Source organism: Procambarus clarkii, chromosome 58 (assembly GCF_040958095.1).
Source record: "Procambarus clarkii isolate CNS0578487 chromosome 58, FALCON_Pclarkii_2.0, whole genome shotgun sequence".
NCBI classification, from domain to species: Eukaryota; Metazoa; Arthropoda; class Malacostraca; order Decapoda; family Cambaridae; genus Procambarus; species Procambarus clarkii.
In genome coordinates, this window is record NC_091207.1 from 11,356,013 (window position 1) to 11,375,408 (window position 19,396).

The window sequence follows — 19,396 nt, forward strand, 5'->3', positions numbered from 1 at the left end:
CAATAATTAAAGCTTCCAGCATAACATTAGAGATGTGAGAGCTCCAGGCAATGCTGACAAAAGGCAAATGTAGTTCTAAAATTCAAGAAAATGGACAGATATTGTTTCCTGCTACCCAGAATAGAAGGTCTGCTAGACTTATGGAGGTCCCCCTTATAATGAGGGGGGGTTGGGGTGAAATCCACTAGAAATTAAGTAGGTAGAAAGAATACACTTGGATTTTTTCTACCTACTTAAAGCAACGCTGACAAGTACAAGCAAAAACACTCATAAAGCAACACACACACACACACACACACACACACACTCATAAAGCAACACACACACACACTCATAAAGCAACACACACACACACACACACACACTCATAAAGCAACACACACACACACTCATAAAGCAACACACACAAGCACAAACTCAAGCACTCATAAAGCAACACTCACAAACAAACCCAAGCACTTCTAAAGCAACACTCGCAAGCAACAAATGGATTAACTGGGAACAAGCGCAAGGGTGATGGAACATTCACAGACAACAGCAAAGAAATGAGTGAAATACTGAGGTTACTGTATGATTCTGCTTTCAGTGAACCCCTGAACACATTGCAGAGTGATGATCCAAACAAATTCTTTATGAATGTGACACTACCACAGAACCATATCAGATGTTACCCTAACCCCACTCAACCACTCAACTCTGAAGTAGCCATAGACAGCATGCCCAAGTACTCTGACCCAGGCCCAGACTCCTAGAATTCTATATTCATCAAGAATTCATCAAAAAACACTATCACAGGTCTTAAACATATTTTGGAGACAGAGCCTAGATACTGGTGTTATTCCTGACATACATAAAACAGTAGAGATCATGCCACTTCAAAAAGGAAGTAGTAAAGCTAATGCAAAAAATTATAAACCAATAGCTCTAACAGCACACATAAAAATCTTTGAGAGAGTGCTAAGAAGATCACAAAATACATGGAATCACAGCATCTCCATAACCCCGGACAACATGGTTTCAAAACAGGCCGCTCTTGTCTATCACAGTTGCTGGACCACTATGACATTGCACTAGATGCCATGGAAGACAAACAAAACACTAGATGTAATTTACATGCTGATGTATAGATAAATGCTGATGTAATATTTCAAATCACTTGCACTGTCCTGTCTTGAGTACTGCTTGATACTCACTTCCGAGAATAGGAGAAAGCTCCAAACTAGGGAACTGTCAACCTGGGCTGAAGAACAGAACCCCAACTGAAAGGAGAGCACAAAGCTTATCTACCCCACAACCAAATGTGACAGCCAACAAAAACAAAGCCTTATGGAAATAGCCATGGACCAAAGGGACAACCAAGAACTGAGAAGAAACAAAAGCAAATATAAGATCCACAGACCACACCAAAGACTGCACATTTCACAGGAGGTCGGCACTCTCCCAAACCCAGGAAAAAGGCAACCCAGAAAGGGCAGAGGCAACACCAGCAATCATCAGACTCCAAGCAACAGCCTGTTGGACCAAGCTGTCACAAGTCAAGCCTAGCCCCAGGCCGAGCTTGGGGAGTTGAAGAGCTCCTAGAACCCCATCCAGGAACAATCATTTAGAAAAGTCAGCCCTAAATACACGAAGCAACAGGAAAACAGTTGCTTAGATCCACACATAAGAGGTTGTTCTGGAAACTGGAACACATTAGAGGAGTGACAGGTAAGCTGCTAACATGGATGAAAAATTTTCTGACTGACAGAAAAATGAGGGCAGTAATAAGAGGAAGTGTATCGGACTGGAGAAATGTCACAAGCGGAGTACCTTAGGGTTCAGTTCTTCAACCGGTAATATTCACTGTCTACATAAACGATCTACCAGTTGGTATACAGAATTATATGAACATGTTTGCTGATGATGCTAAGCTAATAGGAAGGATAAGAAGCTTAGATGATTGTCATGCCCTTCAAGATGACCTGGACAGAATAAGTATATGGAGCACCACTTGGCAAATGGAATTCAGTGTAATTAAATACCTTGTTATGGAATGTGGAGTAGGAGAACATAGACCCCACACAACTTATAAATTATGTGAGAAATCTTTAAAGATGTCTGATAAAGAAAGGGATCTAGGGGTGGTTCTAGACAGAAAACTATCACCTGAGGATCACATTAAGAACACTGTGCAAGGGGCCTATGCTACACTTTCTAACTTCAGATTTGCTTTTAAATACATGAATGGCAAAATACTAAAGAAATTGTTCACGACTTTTGTTAGACCAAAGCTGGAATATGCAGCGGTTGTATGATGCCCATATCTTAAGAAACACATCAACAAACTAGAAAAGATGCAAAGACATGCCACTAAGTGGCTCCCAGAACTGAAGGACAAGAGCTATAAAGAGAGGTTAGAGGCATTAAATATGCCAACACTAGAAAACAGAAGAAAAAGAGATGATATGATCACTACATACAAAATAGTAACAGGAATTGATAAAATTGATAGGGAAGATTTCCTGAGACCTGGAACTTCAAGAACAAGAGGTCATAGATTTAAACTAACTAAACAAAGATGCTGAAGAAATACAAGAAAATTCACTTTTGCAAACAGAGTTTTAGACAGTTGGAACAAGTTAGGTGAGAAGGTGGGAGGCCAAAACCGTCAGTAGTTTCAAAGCGTTATATGACAAAGAGTGCTGGGTAGACGGGACACTACGAGCATAGCTCTCATCCTGTAACTACATTTAGGTAATTACACAACAGGCATGGCGTGTAAACAATACACAAGCAAATGATCCCCTGTAGGACCGAGTCCTAAGGATAGCCAGCACTTCTCTGGAGAAGTGGAGCAAGGGTGACAGATGAAGCACTACACTAGCAGTCTCCGTGGTGTAGTGGTAAGACACTCGCCTGGCGTTCCGCGAGCGCTATGTCATGGGTTCGTATCCTGGCCGGGGAGGATTTACTAGGCGCAATTCCTTAACTGTAGCCTCTGTTTAACGCAACAGTAAAATGTGTACTTGGATGAAAAACGATTCTTCGCGGCAGGGGATCATATTCCAGGGACCCTTAGGATTAAGGACTTGCCCGAAACGCTACGCGTACTAGTGGCTGTACAAGAATGTAACAACTCTTGTATATATCTCAAAAAAAAAAAAAACAAAAAAAAACATAATGTAGTTCCTTGCAAGTAACAAAGTGGTCCACCTCCTGAGCTACCAGCTCCAGCTGCTGGCACCTGGCAGTCTGTATAATTACCCAAAGCTACCCAAATTAACTCAAAGCTACCCAATGCTTCCTAGCATTACGTAAGTAATGAAGAAATATGATATATTTACTTACTATATTGTTGGTGTTGAATGTAGAACATGAAAAAACATATTTTTACTCTGAAATAATGTAAATTTATAATGAAATTAGACAAAACTAAGTGGCATAAGAGGCCATAGGAAGTCGACAATCCAAGCGAAAATGTTGTGGAGCGACTTATCGTGGATGAACAAATTATTCAAGATAGATTGTTGCCTAGAGGTTATATTAAGTTATGTTTGGATAGGTTAGGTTTAATTATATTAGGTCAGGTTATGTTTGGGTAGGTTGGTTAGGTTAGGTAGGCACAGAAGGCTCATATGCCAGCAGACATTGTCTCTTGGACAGTCGACTTGCTTTGGCGTCGCCAGCTTCTTATTTTCGTCTAATTTTGTTGTAAAATGATACTTTTTCAGAGTAAAAATATGTTTTTCATGTTCTACATTCAGCACCAACATTATAATGAATAAATATATCATTTATTCATTACTAACGTAATGCTAGAAAGCTTTGTGTAGCTTTGAGTAAGTTTGGATAGCTTTGGGTAATTAGACGGACCCACACCTGCTGGTGGGGAGGTGGAACTAGCAGTGAAATGACTTAACTATTGAGTGTCCTATTTTCTGTTTTGTTTAATTTTAAGATGGTGTTGTCTGTTTTGTCTCACTCCACCCTTCTGGTGGCTATTTCCTATGTTAGAGTGATCTACTATTCTCTGCTTTGTGGCACTGTGAGGGGGCCAGGTTTTGGACCTCATCTCCAGCAGGTTATTAATGACGTGCAAGGGACTTGTTCGATTTGATAGGCGTGGAGCTAACCAGAGCGATTAGCAACAAGGAGCCACCTCATAAGCCCTCCCAGAAAAGTAAAAGAAATTATTATTAAAGTTAGGTAGGATAGTGCTTAAAATTGTTATCATTTTTTGTTACTATTGTCATACATGATAACATCTGCTAAGGGTTTACAGACGTAAATAGGGTTGGTCAGGAAACTAGAACCACTGCTTTCTGGCCTTTCCTAATATATTACAAGTAACTATATCCTATACAATATATCAACATTCTATTTTAAAACTACGGTACTAAATGCCATTTGAGCTGCCACTGTTGAAGCTGTTTTGTGAGTGTGAATGCCAGAAGAGGCAACAGTAATATCAGCTGGTCAACTGGTCATTATTCTCAAGGGAAAATTTTAGTTGCCATAAAATAATTTTTGCTCTGAAGGATTCTTTTATGTTTCTTAAGTTTGCATTCTTGTTGATATTTGCAAACTTGCCTGAGCTGCTTACTGAAACAAGCATCAAATACTACACTGCAACAAATTAACTTCACAATGTTATAATTTGCCCACATCATAAAACCAGCGCTAAATATAATGAAACATCATTTTCTGGGTGAGCCCCGGAGGCTCCCCAGAGCCTCCGGGGCTCCCCCCAGAAAACTTTGTAAACATTTTGAATCTCTGATTAAATGCCACTGCAATGTTAATATCACACAAATATAAAGCAGACATGAAACAAGTCACAACCACATGAAATTTTCAACAAAAAAAAACAACATACCAAAGCACAATATATTCCCACCATGAGGAAGTCTCTTCGAATGTGAAGACATTCAATATCCTTTTGCTTGTCTTAAATTTATTTAATAACAGTTGCTAACTTCTCTCCTTGTGTGTATATTACCAAAACTATTGTAGTGTTCAGTCATATGGAGACACTCCAAGATCTGTTACTTTCTGGGTGATTGCTGGTAGGTACTGATCAAAAGCAGAGAGAAAAGTGTTACCATTTAGCATAATTCTACAGTATTGTGTCTGCAACTCCTCTATTCCCATACCACTACTAGACACTTTACATGATGCAAGTCTCTTATAATGTTTGCTCTAATCTAGTCATCAAAACAAGCAGACATACACTAAACAAATACCTCAGTTTAACGGCCACGTTCATCGCTGCCGAATGCGAAGATATAGGAAGGTGAGACTTCTGGGGATAATGTTTATCTGCAGAAGTGTCACGTTTTGAATTTTTAACTTTTTCGTAAACGTGGTTGTGGTGGGGCCCAGAGGCCTGCTGGGACCCGTTTACTTGAGTCCGCTCGGTTACTGAAGATCCAGCTTTATGCTCATTTATTAACTCATTTTCCCTGAGAAGCAATTATTCAAAAGCATTAGTTTACAATACTGCACTCTAAGAATGGCTGGTCTCACTGACATACTGCTCATTACAAATGAAAAGAATGATGGAAAACAACTGGGTTATATTCCGTAGAACCTTTGCAATAGAGATACAATTTTAATAGATAAATAGATAAATAAATAAATGAAAAAATAAATAAATAAATGTATGTATGTGTGTGTATGTATGTATGTATGTATGTATGCATGTATGTATGCATGTATGTACTCACCTAATTGTGCTTGCGGGGGTTGAGCTTTGGCTCTTTGGTCCCGCCTCTCAACTGTCAATCAACTGGTGTACAGATTCCTGAGCCTACTGGGCTCTATCATATCTGCATTTGAAACTGTGTATGGAGTCAGCCTCCACCACATCACTGCCTAGTGCATTCCATTTATTAACTACTCTGACACTGAAAAAATTCTTTCTAATGTCTCTGTGACTCATCTGGGTACTAAGTTTCCATCTGTGTTCCCTTGTTGTCCCATCCATGCTGAAGAATATGTCTTTGTCAGGACAGGGAGCCGGTCGGCCGAGCAGACAGCACGCTGGACTTGTGATCCTGTGGTCCTGGGTTCGATCCCAGGCGCCGGCGAGAAACAATGGGCAGAGTTTCTTTCACCCTGTGCCCCTGTTACCTAGCAGTAAAATAGGTACCTGGGTGTTAGTCAGCTGTCACGGGCTGCTTCCTGGGGGTGGAGGCCTGGTCGAGGACCGGGCCGCAGGGAAACTAAAGCCCCGAAATCATCTCAAGATTACCTCAAGATAACCCTGTCAATTCCCCATGGTGTCCCATCCATGCTGAAGAATTTGTCTTTGTCCACCCTGTCAATTCCCCTGATAATTTTGTAGGTGGTTATCATGTCTCCCTTTACTCTTCTGTTTTCCAGGGACGTGAGGTTTGGCTCCTTTAGCCTTTCCTCGTAGCTCATTCCTCTCAGTTCCGGGACGAGCCTGGTGGCATACCGCTGAATCTTCTCTAACTTTCTCTTGTGTTTAACTTGGTATGGACTCCAGGCTGGAGCTGCATACTCCAGGATTGGTCTTACATAAGTGGTATACAGGGTCCTGAACGATTCCTTACACAAGTTTCCAAAGGCAGTTCTTATGTTAGCCAGTCTAGCAAATGCCGCTGATGATATTCTTTTGATGTGGGCCTCTGGGGACAAGTTCGGTGTGGTATCAATCCCCAGATCTTTCTCTCTATTTAACTCTTGCAGGATTTCACCTCCCAGATGATACCTTGTGTTCAGCCTCCTGCTCCCTTTGCCTAATTTCATTACCTTACACTTTCCCGAGTTGAACTTTAGCAGCCATTTTCTAGACCATTCCTCCAGTTTGTCCCGATCATCCTGTAGTCACTGTCTATCTCCATCCGTCTTGATTCTTCTCATAATTTTTGCATCATCAGCAAACATTGAGAGGAACGAGTCTATACCCTCAGGAAGATCGTTTACATATATTAGAAACAGGATGGGTCCAAGTACTGAGCCCTGTGGGACTCCGCTGGTGACATCTTGCCACTCTGATGTCTCCCCCCTCACCGTTACTCGCTGTTTCCTGTTGCTTAAGTATTCCCTTATCCACTGGAGCACCTTCCCTTTTACTCCTGCCTGTTGCTCCAATTTTTTAATAGCCTTTTATGGGATACTGTATCAAAGGCTTTCTGGTAGTCCAGGAAAATGCAGTCGGCCCACCCTTTTCTTTCCTGCCAAATTTTTGTTGCCTGATCATAGAATTCTATTAAACCTGTGAGGCACGATTTATCATCCCTGAACCCATGTTGGTGGTGCGTTACAAAGTTATTTCCCTCCAGGTGCTCTACGAACCTTTTCCTCACGATCTTCTCCATCACCTTGTATGGTATACAAGTTAGGGAAACTGCAGGCGATGAGTCACAATAACGTGGCTGAAGTATGTTGACCAGACCACACACTAGAAGTTGAAGGGACGATGACGTTTCGGTCCGTCCTGGACCATTCTCAAGTCGATGAAACTTGGGGAAACTGGCCTGTAGTTCAGTGCCTCTTGCCTGTCACCCTTCTTGTATATTGGGACTACGTTAGCTGTCTTCCAACTTTCTAGTAAATCTCCTGTTTCCAGTGACCTGTTATACACCATAGAGAGTGGCACACTTAGTGCTTCTGCACCTTCCTTTAGTATCCATGGTGAGATTCTGTCAGGCCCAACAGCCTTTGTCACATCCAGCTCCAGCAGACACCTTTTCACCTCATCATTGGTGAGGTCAAATTCCTCCAAGGTTGCTTGGTTTGCCTCCTCCTCATTTAGTGCAGGGGCTTCTCCTTGTTCTATTGTGAAGACCTCCTGGAATCTCTTGTTGAGTTCTTCACACACCTCCTTGTCATTCTCTGTGTATCTGTTCTCCCCTTTTCGCAGTTTCATCACTTGTTCCTTCACTGCTATTTTCCTCCTGATGTGGCTGTGAAGCAGCTTTGGTTGTGTAATTACCTAAGTGTAGTTACAGGATGAGAGCTACGCTCGTGGTGTCCCGTCTTCCCAGCACTCTTTGTCATATAACGCTTTGAAACTACTGACGGTCTTGGCCTCCACCACCTTCTCAGTGTATGTATGTATGTGTGTGTGTGTGTATGCATGCATGCATGCATGCATGTATATGTTTGGTACCAGATTCTTCCTTGAAAGCTATAGCAAATAACTAAATAGGGCTGAGTGGCAGAGCCTTATGAAACATGTTAGCACAGTTGGGTTGTGAGGGAGAGGACACACACGTGTCCAACTTGCTAAATGGCAAACATTACCTCCAGCCATCAAAGTGTTATAGCAACTAAATACAGTACATGATCCAATATAATGTACTGCAATACATTGAAAAATAAGTCATATTGGATTGTCATTTACTTTTGGTATACAACAGAAAAAATCGTAAACCACATTGCATCACTGGTGTAATTATTATTTAAACATAACTAAATATGAAGAAAGCATAATTAAACATAAAAAGGCGAGAAACAATTGCCTATAGAAACCCCCGTGTGGTTGGGAGCATTTTATATCTGCCATCGACCGGATCTGACACTTAGAAAGGTAGGTGCCCCAAAACAAACCCTTATTCTGGTGAAACTGTTGCTACCGAAAGCTGAACGAGTGGACAGAACTCCCCAAGCGAAAATTAGCAAACGAGCATGACGTCATCATGTCGCCGCGCCGCTGTCTGTGCACCCCCCCTCCCCTGGGAGGAGGAAAGGGGAGCCCCAGACCCCCACACCAGCGATCCACCCTGCAGTTCTTAGGCTGGATGTTAAAATACATGAAAACACTGCTAACCTGAGGGAGGGAGGGATCCTGGGGAGCCTTCGGGACTCACCCAGAAAATGGCGCTTCATTATATTCATCGCTGGTTTTCTGGCGGGGGTCCCATTGGCTCCCCGGTGCTAACTACCCAAAGACAAGGAAAAACAGGGACTTACCCAGGCGGCGGTCAGTCCTCACTCCTCAACATGAAGCTGAGACAACTGGCTGCAACCGCCGACCCAATGCAATGCAGGCCCTACGAGGTCCAGGGACAATCACAAGGTAGCGAGCAGCCAGGAGCCTGTTCGACCTCCAAAAACCCCATGCCCGAATGTCATCCCAAGACATGTTTCCAAAGACGGCAACCAAAGCAGTAAACCTATGCATGTCGTGAGCAGACACAGCCCCCCTACAAAAGGGATGGAGCAAAGCATTGGCAAAGAATTATAGACCAGTTGCACTAATGTCCCACATAATAAAAGCATTTGAGAGAGTGATCAGGAGTCAGGTCACTAGTTTCAAGGAAAAATATGACCTACACAACCCAGGTCAACATGGATTTAGAACAGGAAGATCATGCCTCTCACAGCTACTTGACCATTACATCAAAATCACTGAGGCATTAGAAGAAACAGAATGCAGATTGGTATACACGGACCTTGCAAAGACATTTGATAAATGTGACCATGGAGTGGTAGCACACGAAATGAGGTCAATGGGAATAACTGGTAAAGTAGGACACTGGATACTCAGTTTTCTGTTGAACAGAACACAAAGAGTAACAGTCAATCATATAAAATCAAGTCCAAGTGCAGTTAAAAGCTCTGTACCTCAGGGTACAGTCCTTGCACCACTGCTTTTCCATATTCTTATATCAGATATAGACTCAAATACAAGTCACAGCTTTGTATCATCCCTTGCAGATGACACAAAACACCAGCGTTGAATGTAATGAAATGCCATTTTCTGGGTGAGCCCCGGAGGCTCCCTGGAGCTTATCGGATTAATGTATGTTATATTAGACCGAGACATTAGCTATGGAGTTCAGACCTACCAGGGACCATGAGCCAGAACCTGGCCCCTTCAAAGAGGTTTCAGGGAGCAATGGCCCTGGAAAACCCTCCTGTGGTTGGGGGGTTTTCCTTATCTGCCATTGACCGGGGTGAGGCACCCAGAAAGGTAGGCATAACAAAACAAACCCCACATGGTAAGAAACTAACAACAAAAACCGAACAGAGAGGTAGAACTCCCTGCAATCCCAAGGAAACAAGCAAACAAGCAAACTTGGAACATACTACTGCCGCACCGCTCGTCCGCGCAACCCTCCCCTCCTCGAGAGGGGGGCCCCGGACCTTACTGTGCCGGCTGCATAGCACTCCAGTTCGAAAGCTAAACTTCAATAAATGCAAAAAAAAAAAACGCTGACCAATGGGAGGGAGGGTTGCCAGGGAGCCTCCAGGGCTCACCCAGAAAATGGAGTTTTATTACATTCAACGCTGGTTTTCTGAGGGAAGCCCCTACGGCTCCCTGGAGCTGCACACCCAAAGAGAAGGAAAAGAATGGGCTGACCCAAGAGGCGGCAGCCACAAACTCCGCAACACGAAGACGAGACAACAGGCTGCAACCTGTGACCCAAAGCAACACAAGAATGCCCAGGAGCAGACATGCTCACACAATAATGGGCAGCCAGGAACCCGGGCGACCCCAAATCCCCGTGCCTGAAAGGAGCCCAATGCATGTTACCAAACACAGCAATGAAAGCAGCAAACGTCCGAATGGCACAGGCACAAAGATAGACCGCAGGCTGGTAGACTTAATAACCCTGCGGACAACCTGGGAAACCTGAGCCCTGGAACAGGGAACGAGGGAAACCGGAACAACCATAAGCGCATCTCCAGCCACGGCATGCAGGTAACGGCAAAGAACCACAACCGGACAACACATGACGAACCCCCGGCCGAACCAACCAAGCATCAAAAACCCAAGGACCCCTCCAAAAAGCAGACGTCTCTGCCTTCCTCAGAAAGACGAACAAGGCTGCAAACATACACACCTACCACCAGTACCAAAAGAACAGAAACCCCTGTGCCGGAGGAGAGCCGGAAGCTCCCCGAACTGAACCGCAGAGGCCAATGCCAACAAAAATAAGGCCTTTCAAAAACAATCTCGACCTGAAGGGGCCACCAAAAACCGAGGAGAGGGAAGATAAGAGAGACCCTGACCAAGGACTAGGACATCTCAGGTGGCGCACGAGCAGGCCGGAGGTGAAACAAAGCACGAAAAAGCGTGCGGAACAGGGCGGATGTGACGTCCACCTCGAACTCAAGCCGGAGCGGCTCCACCAGCGCCACACGATATGAGGCGACAGTAAGAAGCATCAATTAACAGTCCTGAAAAACCAAGAAAGGACAAGACAATCCGATGTGAAAGAGAAGACAACCTATGAAGAGCAAGAAAAAGGCGAAAAGAAACTACATACTGTTGCCTTCACGAAGCTCGCAGGTGGGACACCCTCAACGAAGCCACCTGATCACCATAGAGATGGTGATACACCCGCGTCAAAAGACCAGACACGCAGAGCCGAGGAGGTCAAACTAGCCACGCACCAGCCCGGTCTGACCTGCCGAAAAAGGCAGAGCTGCGGGAAACGCCCCGGGGTTCAGACACCAATCAAGCAGCATCTGAAAACAAAGCTGGCCGGCCACCAAGGGACCACGAGGACTACTCACCTCGGGAAGGACTCCAAGTGAGCCAGAACCCGAAGCAACAGCTGGACTGGGGAAAGAGGTACAGGTAACTCCACCTCAACCAGTACTGCTGAAAGGCATCCACCACGAACGCCTCACAGGTGGGAAAGGGAACCACAGGATGGGAGACGCCAAGACCAGTTCGTTCATCTCGCAAAGCCAATGAAATGAGTTGGCGACGACCGACCAATCCATGAACAGAGGAATGGACCGAGACAGGTTGTCCGCCAGGACGATGGACACTCCCCGGACATGAATTGGACGGAAAGCCAAACCCCAAGAATCCAGCAGACGAGCCAACCGAAGGGACCAATCCCAAGGCGGCAAGGACCAAAGAGAACCCCCGCGGTTCCAGCGGCCATAAACCACCAGAGAACAGTCCGAATGGAGCCGGATGGGAGAGCCCCGAGTGACCCAAACCCTCCAAAGTGCAAACCAGACAGCCGCAAACTCCCAAACCGTGCTGTAAGCCTGACGGAAGGACGAACCCCACCATCCCTGGCCGGCCTGGTGAGCACTGGTCACAAAGCCCCAGCCAAGAGACAACCCGTCCATGAACACATCGAGTGAAAGCTTGGGGAGGTGCTGAGGCATGGATCCCCGAAAACCTAAAAGAGGAAGCTGGCGACGCAGCACCAACACAAGGTCCCCAGAGGACGAACCCAATGATCGCGACAAAGGCGGAAGGGGCGTCCCCAAAGGAACCAAAACAGAAGCCGAAGCCAAACCCGACCCGGTGGGTAGACCAGCATGGCGACGAAGTTCAGACTCCCTCACAACTGCTCAAGCATCCGCCAAGTGATCGAAGACCCCCTCAGAAACAGCCCAAGGCAGATCCGCAGCCTCAGCAATGCCTCTGGAGGGAGAGAAGCAGTCCAAGAGTCCTATACAAGACCCAGCCAGGTCTGAACCTGGGACAGAACCAGATGGAATGGCATCCAGGTCACCAGGAACCCGAACCCGGAGATCTGGAAACAACCACACCCCTGGCGAGCAGACAAGCGAACCGACTGGAAGCCCACACTAGCCAGTCGTCGAGGTAGACCAGAAATTGAATCCCGAGCAGACGCAGACAGGGTACCAAGGTCCGGTAAAGATGCATAAATACACCAAGTGCCAATTACAAACTAGGGAAGGCAACAAAAGCAGTGAGCCTGAAGCCCCACCACCAACTGTGCCAGTCCTATAACCCTGGAGAGAAACATGCCAGGAAGTGACCCGGAGGTCAAGGGACACCATTCAGGCATCCGGCCCCAACAGAAGCCGGACCGGAGACAACAGTCATCTGAAGAGGGCAAAGAATCCAGGGCGCAGACCGAACAAGTCCAGAAGAACCACAGATCCACAAAGTCCTGTGTCGGCATTGGAACAGGCGAAAACCCCGGAAGGATGGGGCGAATCGACCACATCCAAACGCACCCACACCAAGATGACATGGCCCCGTCAACAGCGAAGGGAACAGAGTCCCTTCCGAAAAAAATGTACACATATATAAACACACATATGTATACTGTACATACACAAAAAGTATAAAGAAAAAGAGGTGATATGATCACTACATACAAAATAGTAACAGGAATTGATAAAATCGATAGGGAAGATTTCTTGAGACCTGGAACGTTAAGAACAAGAGGTCATAGATATAAACTAGCTAAACACAGATGCCGAAGAAATATAAGAAAATTCACTTTCGCAAACAGAGTGGTAGACGGTTAGAACAAGTTAGGGGAGAAAGTGGTGGAGGCCAAGACCGTCAGTAGTTTCAAAGCGTTATATGACAAAGAGTGCTGGGAAGACGGGACACCTCGAGCGTAGCTCTCATCCTGTAACTACACTTAGGTAATTACGAAGCGCAGGGAAAGAAGCCCACCCCGCCAGCCCCGAACCCCCCAAAGAGGGAAGAGCCGCCTGATGCCACCAGAGGCCGGAAGACAACCAAAAAACGCCCACGAACTGCGGGACCAAGCAAGAGCCAACAGAGCAAGCTAGCCCCCAGTGCCCCGTCAACAGCGAAGGGAACAGAGCCCCTTCCGAAAAAAATGTACACATATATAAACACACATATATATACTGTACATACACAAAAAGTATAAATACACATATACACACATATGAAAAAATAAAAATAAAAATAAAAATAAGAAAAGAAAAGACAAGTCACCGACCGGTGGGCAGAGAGCACTGTGCCAGCCAGACGAAGAAGGCACCAAAAGAGCACCAAACCTGCACCAAAAGGCCTACCGCGACAACAAAAACCCAAGGCCCTGGCACAACCACAACATGTGCCATGACCCAAAAAGATCTGCCTGCAAGCCAGGAAGATCCCGGAACCCCAGAAGGCAGAACCGGATCACATGCGAGGTAACATAAAGCCCCCTGAACCCACAAAGGGGTACCCAAGAGGAAGAAACCTCCGGAACGAAACCAAAGAACCCAAAGAAACCCAGAATTGAACCCTGGGAGCCCAAACCCCCACATCTGCCGGCAGAAATAAACCACAGAAAGGGCAAAGCACAGCACCCAGACAGAACCTCCAGGGAAACGGCCAAAACAGACCAAAAACCGAGGGACAAGATGTGGGAGCAAGCATAAACAGACAGGGACAATGAGCCCAAACACCTGGACCCAGATCCAAACAGATAGAAAACCCATATAATCTGTGTAAAAAACCAACATCCAAGCGTTCCCAGAGGAACAGAAGAAGGGCAGAACATCCCCAGAAAAAGCAAAGAATTGGCAACAGGAGGATAAAACCCCTGAAAGGAAAAACTCGCCCAAAAAGCGAGCTCGCACACCCAGGCACATGTTAACAAACCGCAGCGCCACCCCGGTGGCCAAGAGGGAAAACCGGCAAAAAGAAAATGGCTACCAGAACAAGGCCACCAGAATAAGGAGCCATGACCAACGCAATAGATCTGAAAACACGACAGCAAATGTGGGAAGCAAGCAGATGAGAGGGAAGCAAGCAGATGAGAGGGACAAAAAACCCTGCCCACAAGCAGAAAAACCCAGGCAGGCACAAACAGCCCCAGAACTGCTAGCAGGCATCCCCCACAGCCCCGGGAACCCGCAACAGAGGCCCCGAGGCAAAGCTGTCCTCCATGCCCTCTGCCCTTAAAGAAAAGGAAGAGTCCAGAGGAAAGGCAGCAAAGAAAGGTAAGACCCAGAAGCCTCGGCAGGAGGATCAGGCTCGAAAACCTCCGTCCCCAACCCGAACGGGGCAGCCCCCGAAGCCGGCCAAGTTTCGGCATCAACTAAACCCCACCCCAACCCCGAAACCAGCAGATGGTCAGGAGCCGGGAACAGGGAGGGGAAAGGAGTGAACAACTCTAACCAAAACGGGGCGGCCCCGGGGCTTCCAGGTGGAAAACCAACCAAGCGCGTAGCAGCTTTTTCCATAATTTAACCTAAACCAAGCTTGCAACGCAGATGCCGCCTGTACTCTGAACAGTAAGGACATCAGAAGAGTACTGGAGAACAAGCAGAGAACACATCTCGCAAGACTCCGGGTCAAGGTGTCAGTGTCCCAACAGGCAGCATGACGGAGGTAAAAGTGGCGACTGTCACCCTGAGACAAGGGCACAGCAAACCAACGAACCCCGCACAAGACTTGTTGGAACCCAGAAGACACATCCAATGGTTCACCAAGCACCGACAGGATTTTTTAGGGCCCGTAGGCTGACTGCTATGGGAAGCCAGGGGCAAGGTGTTGCTAACCGGTAAACACCCAAGGGGTTATCTTGAGGTTATCTTGAGATGATTTCGGGGCTATTTTAGTGTCCCCGCGGCCCGGTCCTCGACCAGGCCTCCACCCCCAGGAAGCAGCCCGTGACAGCTGACTAACACCTAGGTACCTAATTTACTGCTAGGTAACAGGGGCATTGGGTGAAAGAAACTCTGCCCATTGTTTCTCGCCGGCGCCTGGGATCGAACCCAGGACCACAGGATCACAAGTCCCGCGTGCTGTCCGCTCGGCCAACCGGCTCCCTCGACCGGGGTAGATGACAACACTGAAAACCCCTGTGATGTGTACAATCACGGGGGCCTAGTAGGTAGCAGGTAGTGCAACACCTTGATGCCCTAACCAGCACAATACCAGTCCCTGCCCAAGGCCAAACAGGGGCCCCAAGCCCCAGCTGGCCCCAAGGGTGAGGCAAAGGCCGAGCAGCAAGAACCTGTACGAGAATGGTTCCCGAATGCCCCAGGGAAGACAACCCCTGTCATGCAGGGGCAGTGCTCACAGGGCGCTTAGGGAAGGAAGCCGCTAAGCACACGCAGCCCCGGTACTGATGAGGAACACCTGGCCACCGCACAACACAAAACACGGCAGTGAGCGCCACGAAGGCAAACACCGCCTAGGAAACTGAGGCCAAAGAAGTGTCTGTCCCGGTTGACATTAGCTTCAGTGTGTGTTAAGTTTGCTTGTTTGTTTGTTTAATTGGGATTGCAGGGAGTTCTACCTCTCTGTTCGGTTTATGTTGTTAGTTTCTTATCATGTGGGGTTTGTTTTGTTATGCCTACCTTTCTGGGTGCCTAACCTCGGTCGATGGCAGAAACAGAAACCCCCAAACCACAGCAAAGTTTTCCAGGGCCATTACTCCCTGAAACCTCTCTGAAAGGGCCAGGTTCTGGTGCTGGTCCCTGGTAGGTCTGAACTCCATAGCTAATGTCCCGGTCTAATATAACATACATTAGCCCGATAAGCTCCAGGGAGCCGTAGGGGCTCCCCTCAGAAATCTGCATGAAAATTACTTCTGTTGAAGACATTGAAAAACTACAAGCAGATATTAATAAAGTTTTTGACTGGGCAGCAGACAATAACATGATGTTTAACAGTGATAAACTCCAGGTACTCAGGTACGGTAAAAATGAGGACCTTAAACATAATACAGGGTACAAAACACAATCAAATCTGCCCATAGTATATATAGATTTGGGAATAGAACAAAAGAAATCCAACAGAAAATAGAATAGAAATAATGGAAATGGAAATAGAAATGGAATAGAAATGGAATAGAAATCCAACAGCATATAAAGGATTTGGGAATAATGATGTCTGACAACCTAACGTTTAGGGAACATAACCAAGCAAACATTGCGTCAGCCAGAAAAATGATAGGATGGATTACGAGAACTTTCAAATCCAGAGATCCGATCACAATGGTTGTACTCTTCAAGTCACTTGTGTTGTCCCGTCTTGAGTACTGCTCAGTACTCACTTCCCCCTTCAGAGCAGGAGAGATTGCTGAAATAGAGGGAATACAGAGAACATATACGGCACGCATAGACGAGATAAAGCACCTAAATTATTGGGATCATCTCAAAGCTCTCCAAATGTACCTGTACTCACTAGAAAGGAGATGAGAGAGATATCAAATAATATACACATGGAAAATACTGGAGGGGCGGGTTCTAAATCTACACAGTAAAATAACAACGTACTGGAGTGAACGATATGGAAGAAAATGTAGAATAGAACCAGTGAAGAGCAGGGGTGCCATAGGCACAATCAGAGAACACTGTATAAACATCAAAGGGCCATGGTTGTTCAACATCCTCCCAGCGAGGATAAGAAATGTTGCCGGAACAACCGTGGCCATCTTCAAGAGAAGACATCTGCAGTGTGCATCTGATGTGCGTGACCTGATGTGCATCTGCACATCAGGTCCCAAATCTGCACAGTAAAATAACAACATACTTGAGTGAACGATATGGAAGAAAATGCAGAATAGAACCAGTGAAGAGCAGAGGTGCCATAGGCACAATCAGAGAACACTGTATAAACATCAGAGGTCCGCGGTTGTTCAACATCCTCCCAGAGAGCATAAGAAATATTGCTGGAACAACCATGACATCTTCAAGAGAAAACTTTTCTTCAAGGAGTGCCGGATCAACCGGGCTGTGGTGGGTATGTGGGCCTGTGGGCCGCTGCAAGCAACAGCCTGGTGGACCAAACTCTCACAAGTCAAGCCTGGCCTTGGGCCAGTCTTGGGGAGTAGAAGAACTCCCAGAACCCCATCAAGCAGGCACAAGGATAGACCGCAGGTTGGCTAGCCATAATAATCCTGCAGCCAACCTAGGAGACCCGAGCCCAGACACAGGGAAGAAGGGAAACCAGATCAACCCACAGCGCATCCCCGGCTACTGAAGCCATGGCGTGCAAATAACGGCGGAGAGCCGCAACCAGACACAAGACATGATGCACCCCCAGCCTGACCAACCAAGCATCAACAACCCAAAGGCCCCCTCCGGAAAGCAGCCGTCTCATTCTTCGCCAGAAAAGAAAGGAGGCGACTGCAACCACTCAAACCTACCACCAGGACCAAAAGAGCAGAAACCCCAGCGCCGGAGGAGAACATGAAGCTCCCCGACCCAACCCCCAGAGGCCAATGCCAAACAGAAAGAGCCTTGGAAAAACAATCCTGAACCGAAGGGGCCACCACAAACCGAGGAGAAGAGAGGAAAAAGAGCACCCGGTCCAAGGACCAGAAGGGCAGAGAAAAGAGATGAAACAATGCACGAGACAACTTGCAGAATGGAGCAGATGTAACATCAATACCAAACGCAAGCTGGAGCGGCTCTGCTAGCGCCACATGGTAGGAGGCGACAGTATTCGGCATAAGATGAAGGTCCTGAAACAACCACAACAGGAAGGACAAAACAACCCTATAAAAGACCAAAGTATACCTACGCAGTGATAGGAAAAACCAGATGGACCACTAGGAACCCTCATACTACCACCAAGACAAAGCATGCAGACGGGAGACCAACAACAAAGCCACCTGCACCCCATACAAATGGTGATAGAAAGACCAGACGCGAAGACTCGAGAAGAACGAATTAGGCTTTTAATGGGCAGGACCGATCTCCTGAAAGGGGCGGAGCCGCAGGAAGATCCTTGAGTTCGGACACTGAGCAAGCAGCGCCTGAAACTAAGGCTGGGCTGGCCACCAAGGGGGCCATGAGGACTTCTCTCTCTTGGTAAGTTTCCAAGCAAGTCAGGACTTGGAACAACAATGGAACCAGGGTGGAAGAGGTACAGGTAACCCCACCTTGCCCAGTCCTGCCTGAAGGCATCAATCCCAACAGCCTTGCAGTCGGGGAAGGGCGCCACGTATACTGGGAGACACCTCAACCACGCCGACACAAACAGGTCCACTTCCTGAGGCCCGAACGTCCGGCAGAGCCAACGGAACGAGTCGGCGTCGATAGTCCATTCCGTGGAGAGGGGAATGAACTGGGACAGGCCATCCACCAGGACATTGAACATCCTCCAAACGTGAACTGCCAGGAAAGCCAAACCCCGAGAACTCATCAGATGAGTCACCCGAAGCAATCAGTCCCAAAGAGCCAAGGAACGCATCGAATCCCAGCGGTTCAGGCAATGAACCACCGGGAAACAGTTTGAATGGAGCCAGACCATCGATCCGTGAAAGACCAGAATCATCCAGAGCGACATCCACATAGCTGCGAACTCCCGCACCGTGCTGTGAGCCCGACGGAGGGACGGAACCAAATGCCCCTGGCTGGCCTGGCGAGCACTAGTCACAAAGCCCCAGCCAAGAGACGACGAGTCCGTGAATACATCGAGCGAGGGCTCTGGTAGGTGCCAAGGCACTGAATCCTGAAAAACTCGAAGAGGAAGCCGGCAACGCAGCAACCAATGCAAGGCCCCAGAGGCAAACCCAGCAGTTATGAGAGAGGTGGAAGGGACGTCCCCGAAGGAAATAGAACAGCCAATGAAGCCACACCTGACCAGGTGGGTTCCAATCAAGGCAAAGTGCAGGCTCCCACACAAACTCTTGAGCAACTGCTGCGTTACCTGGGAGCCCCTCAGAAACAGATGAAGGTGGGAACGCAGACAAAGCAGAGCCGCCGGAGGAAGAGACATGGAAGCAGTCCG

At 47.0% G+C, this 19,396-nt stretch overlaps 1 protein-coding gene across 5 annotated transcripts in view; it reads right to left on the reverse strand.

Annotated features, from left to right (window-relative positions):
* The window catches only part of LOC123767975 (actin remodeling regulator NHS), a 478,645-nt gene that overhangs the window by 67,785 nt on the left and 391,464 nt on the right, over positions 1 to 19,396 (reverse strand). For all 5 annotated transcript variants that reach the window (XM_045758206.2, XM_069306562.1, XM_069306563.1 and 2 more), the window contains one exon: positions 5,223 to 5,441. In XM_045758206.2, the coding sequence (XP_045614162.2) occupies positions 5,223 to 5,441 (219 nt within the window). The remainder of the gene's footprint in view (positions 1 to 5,222; positions 5,442 to 19,396) is intronic.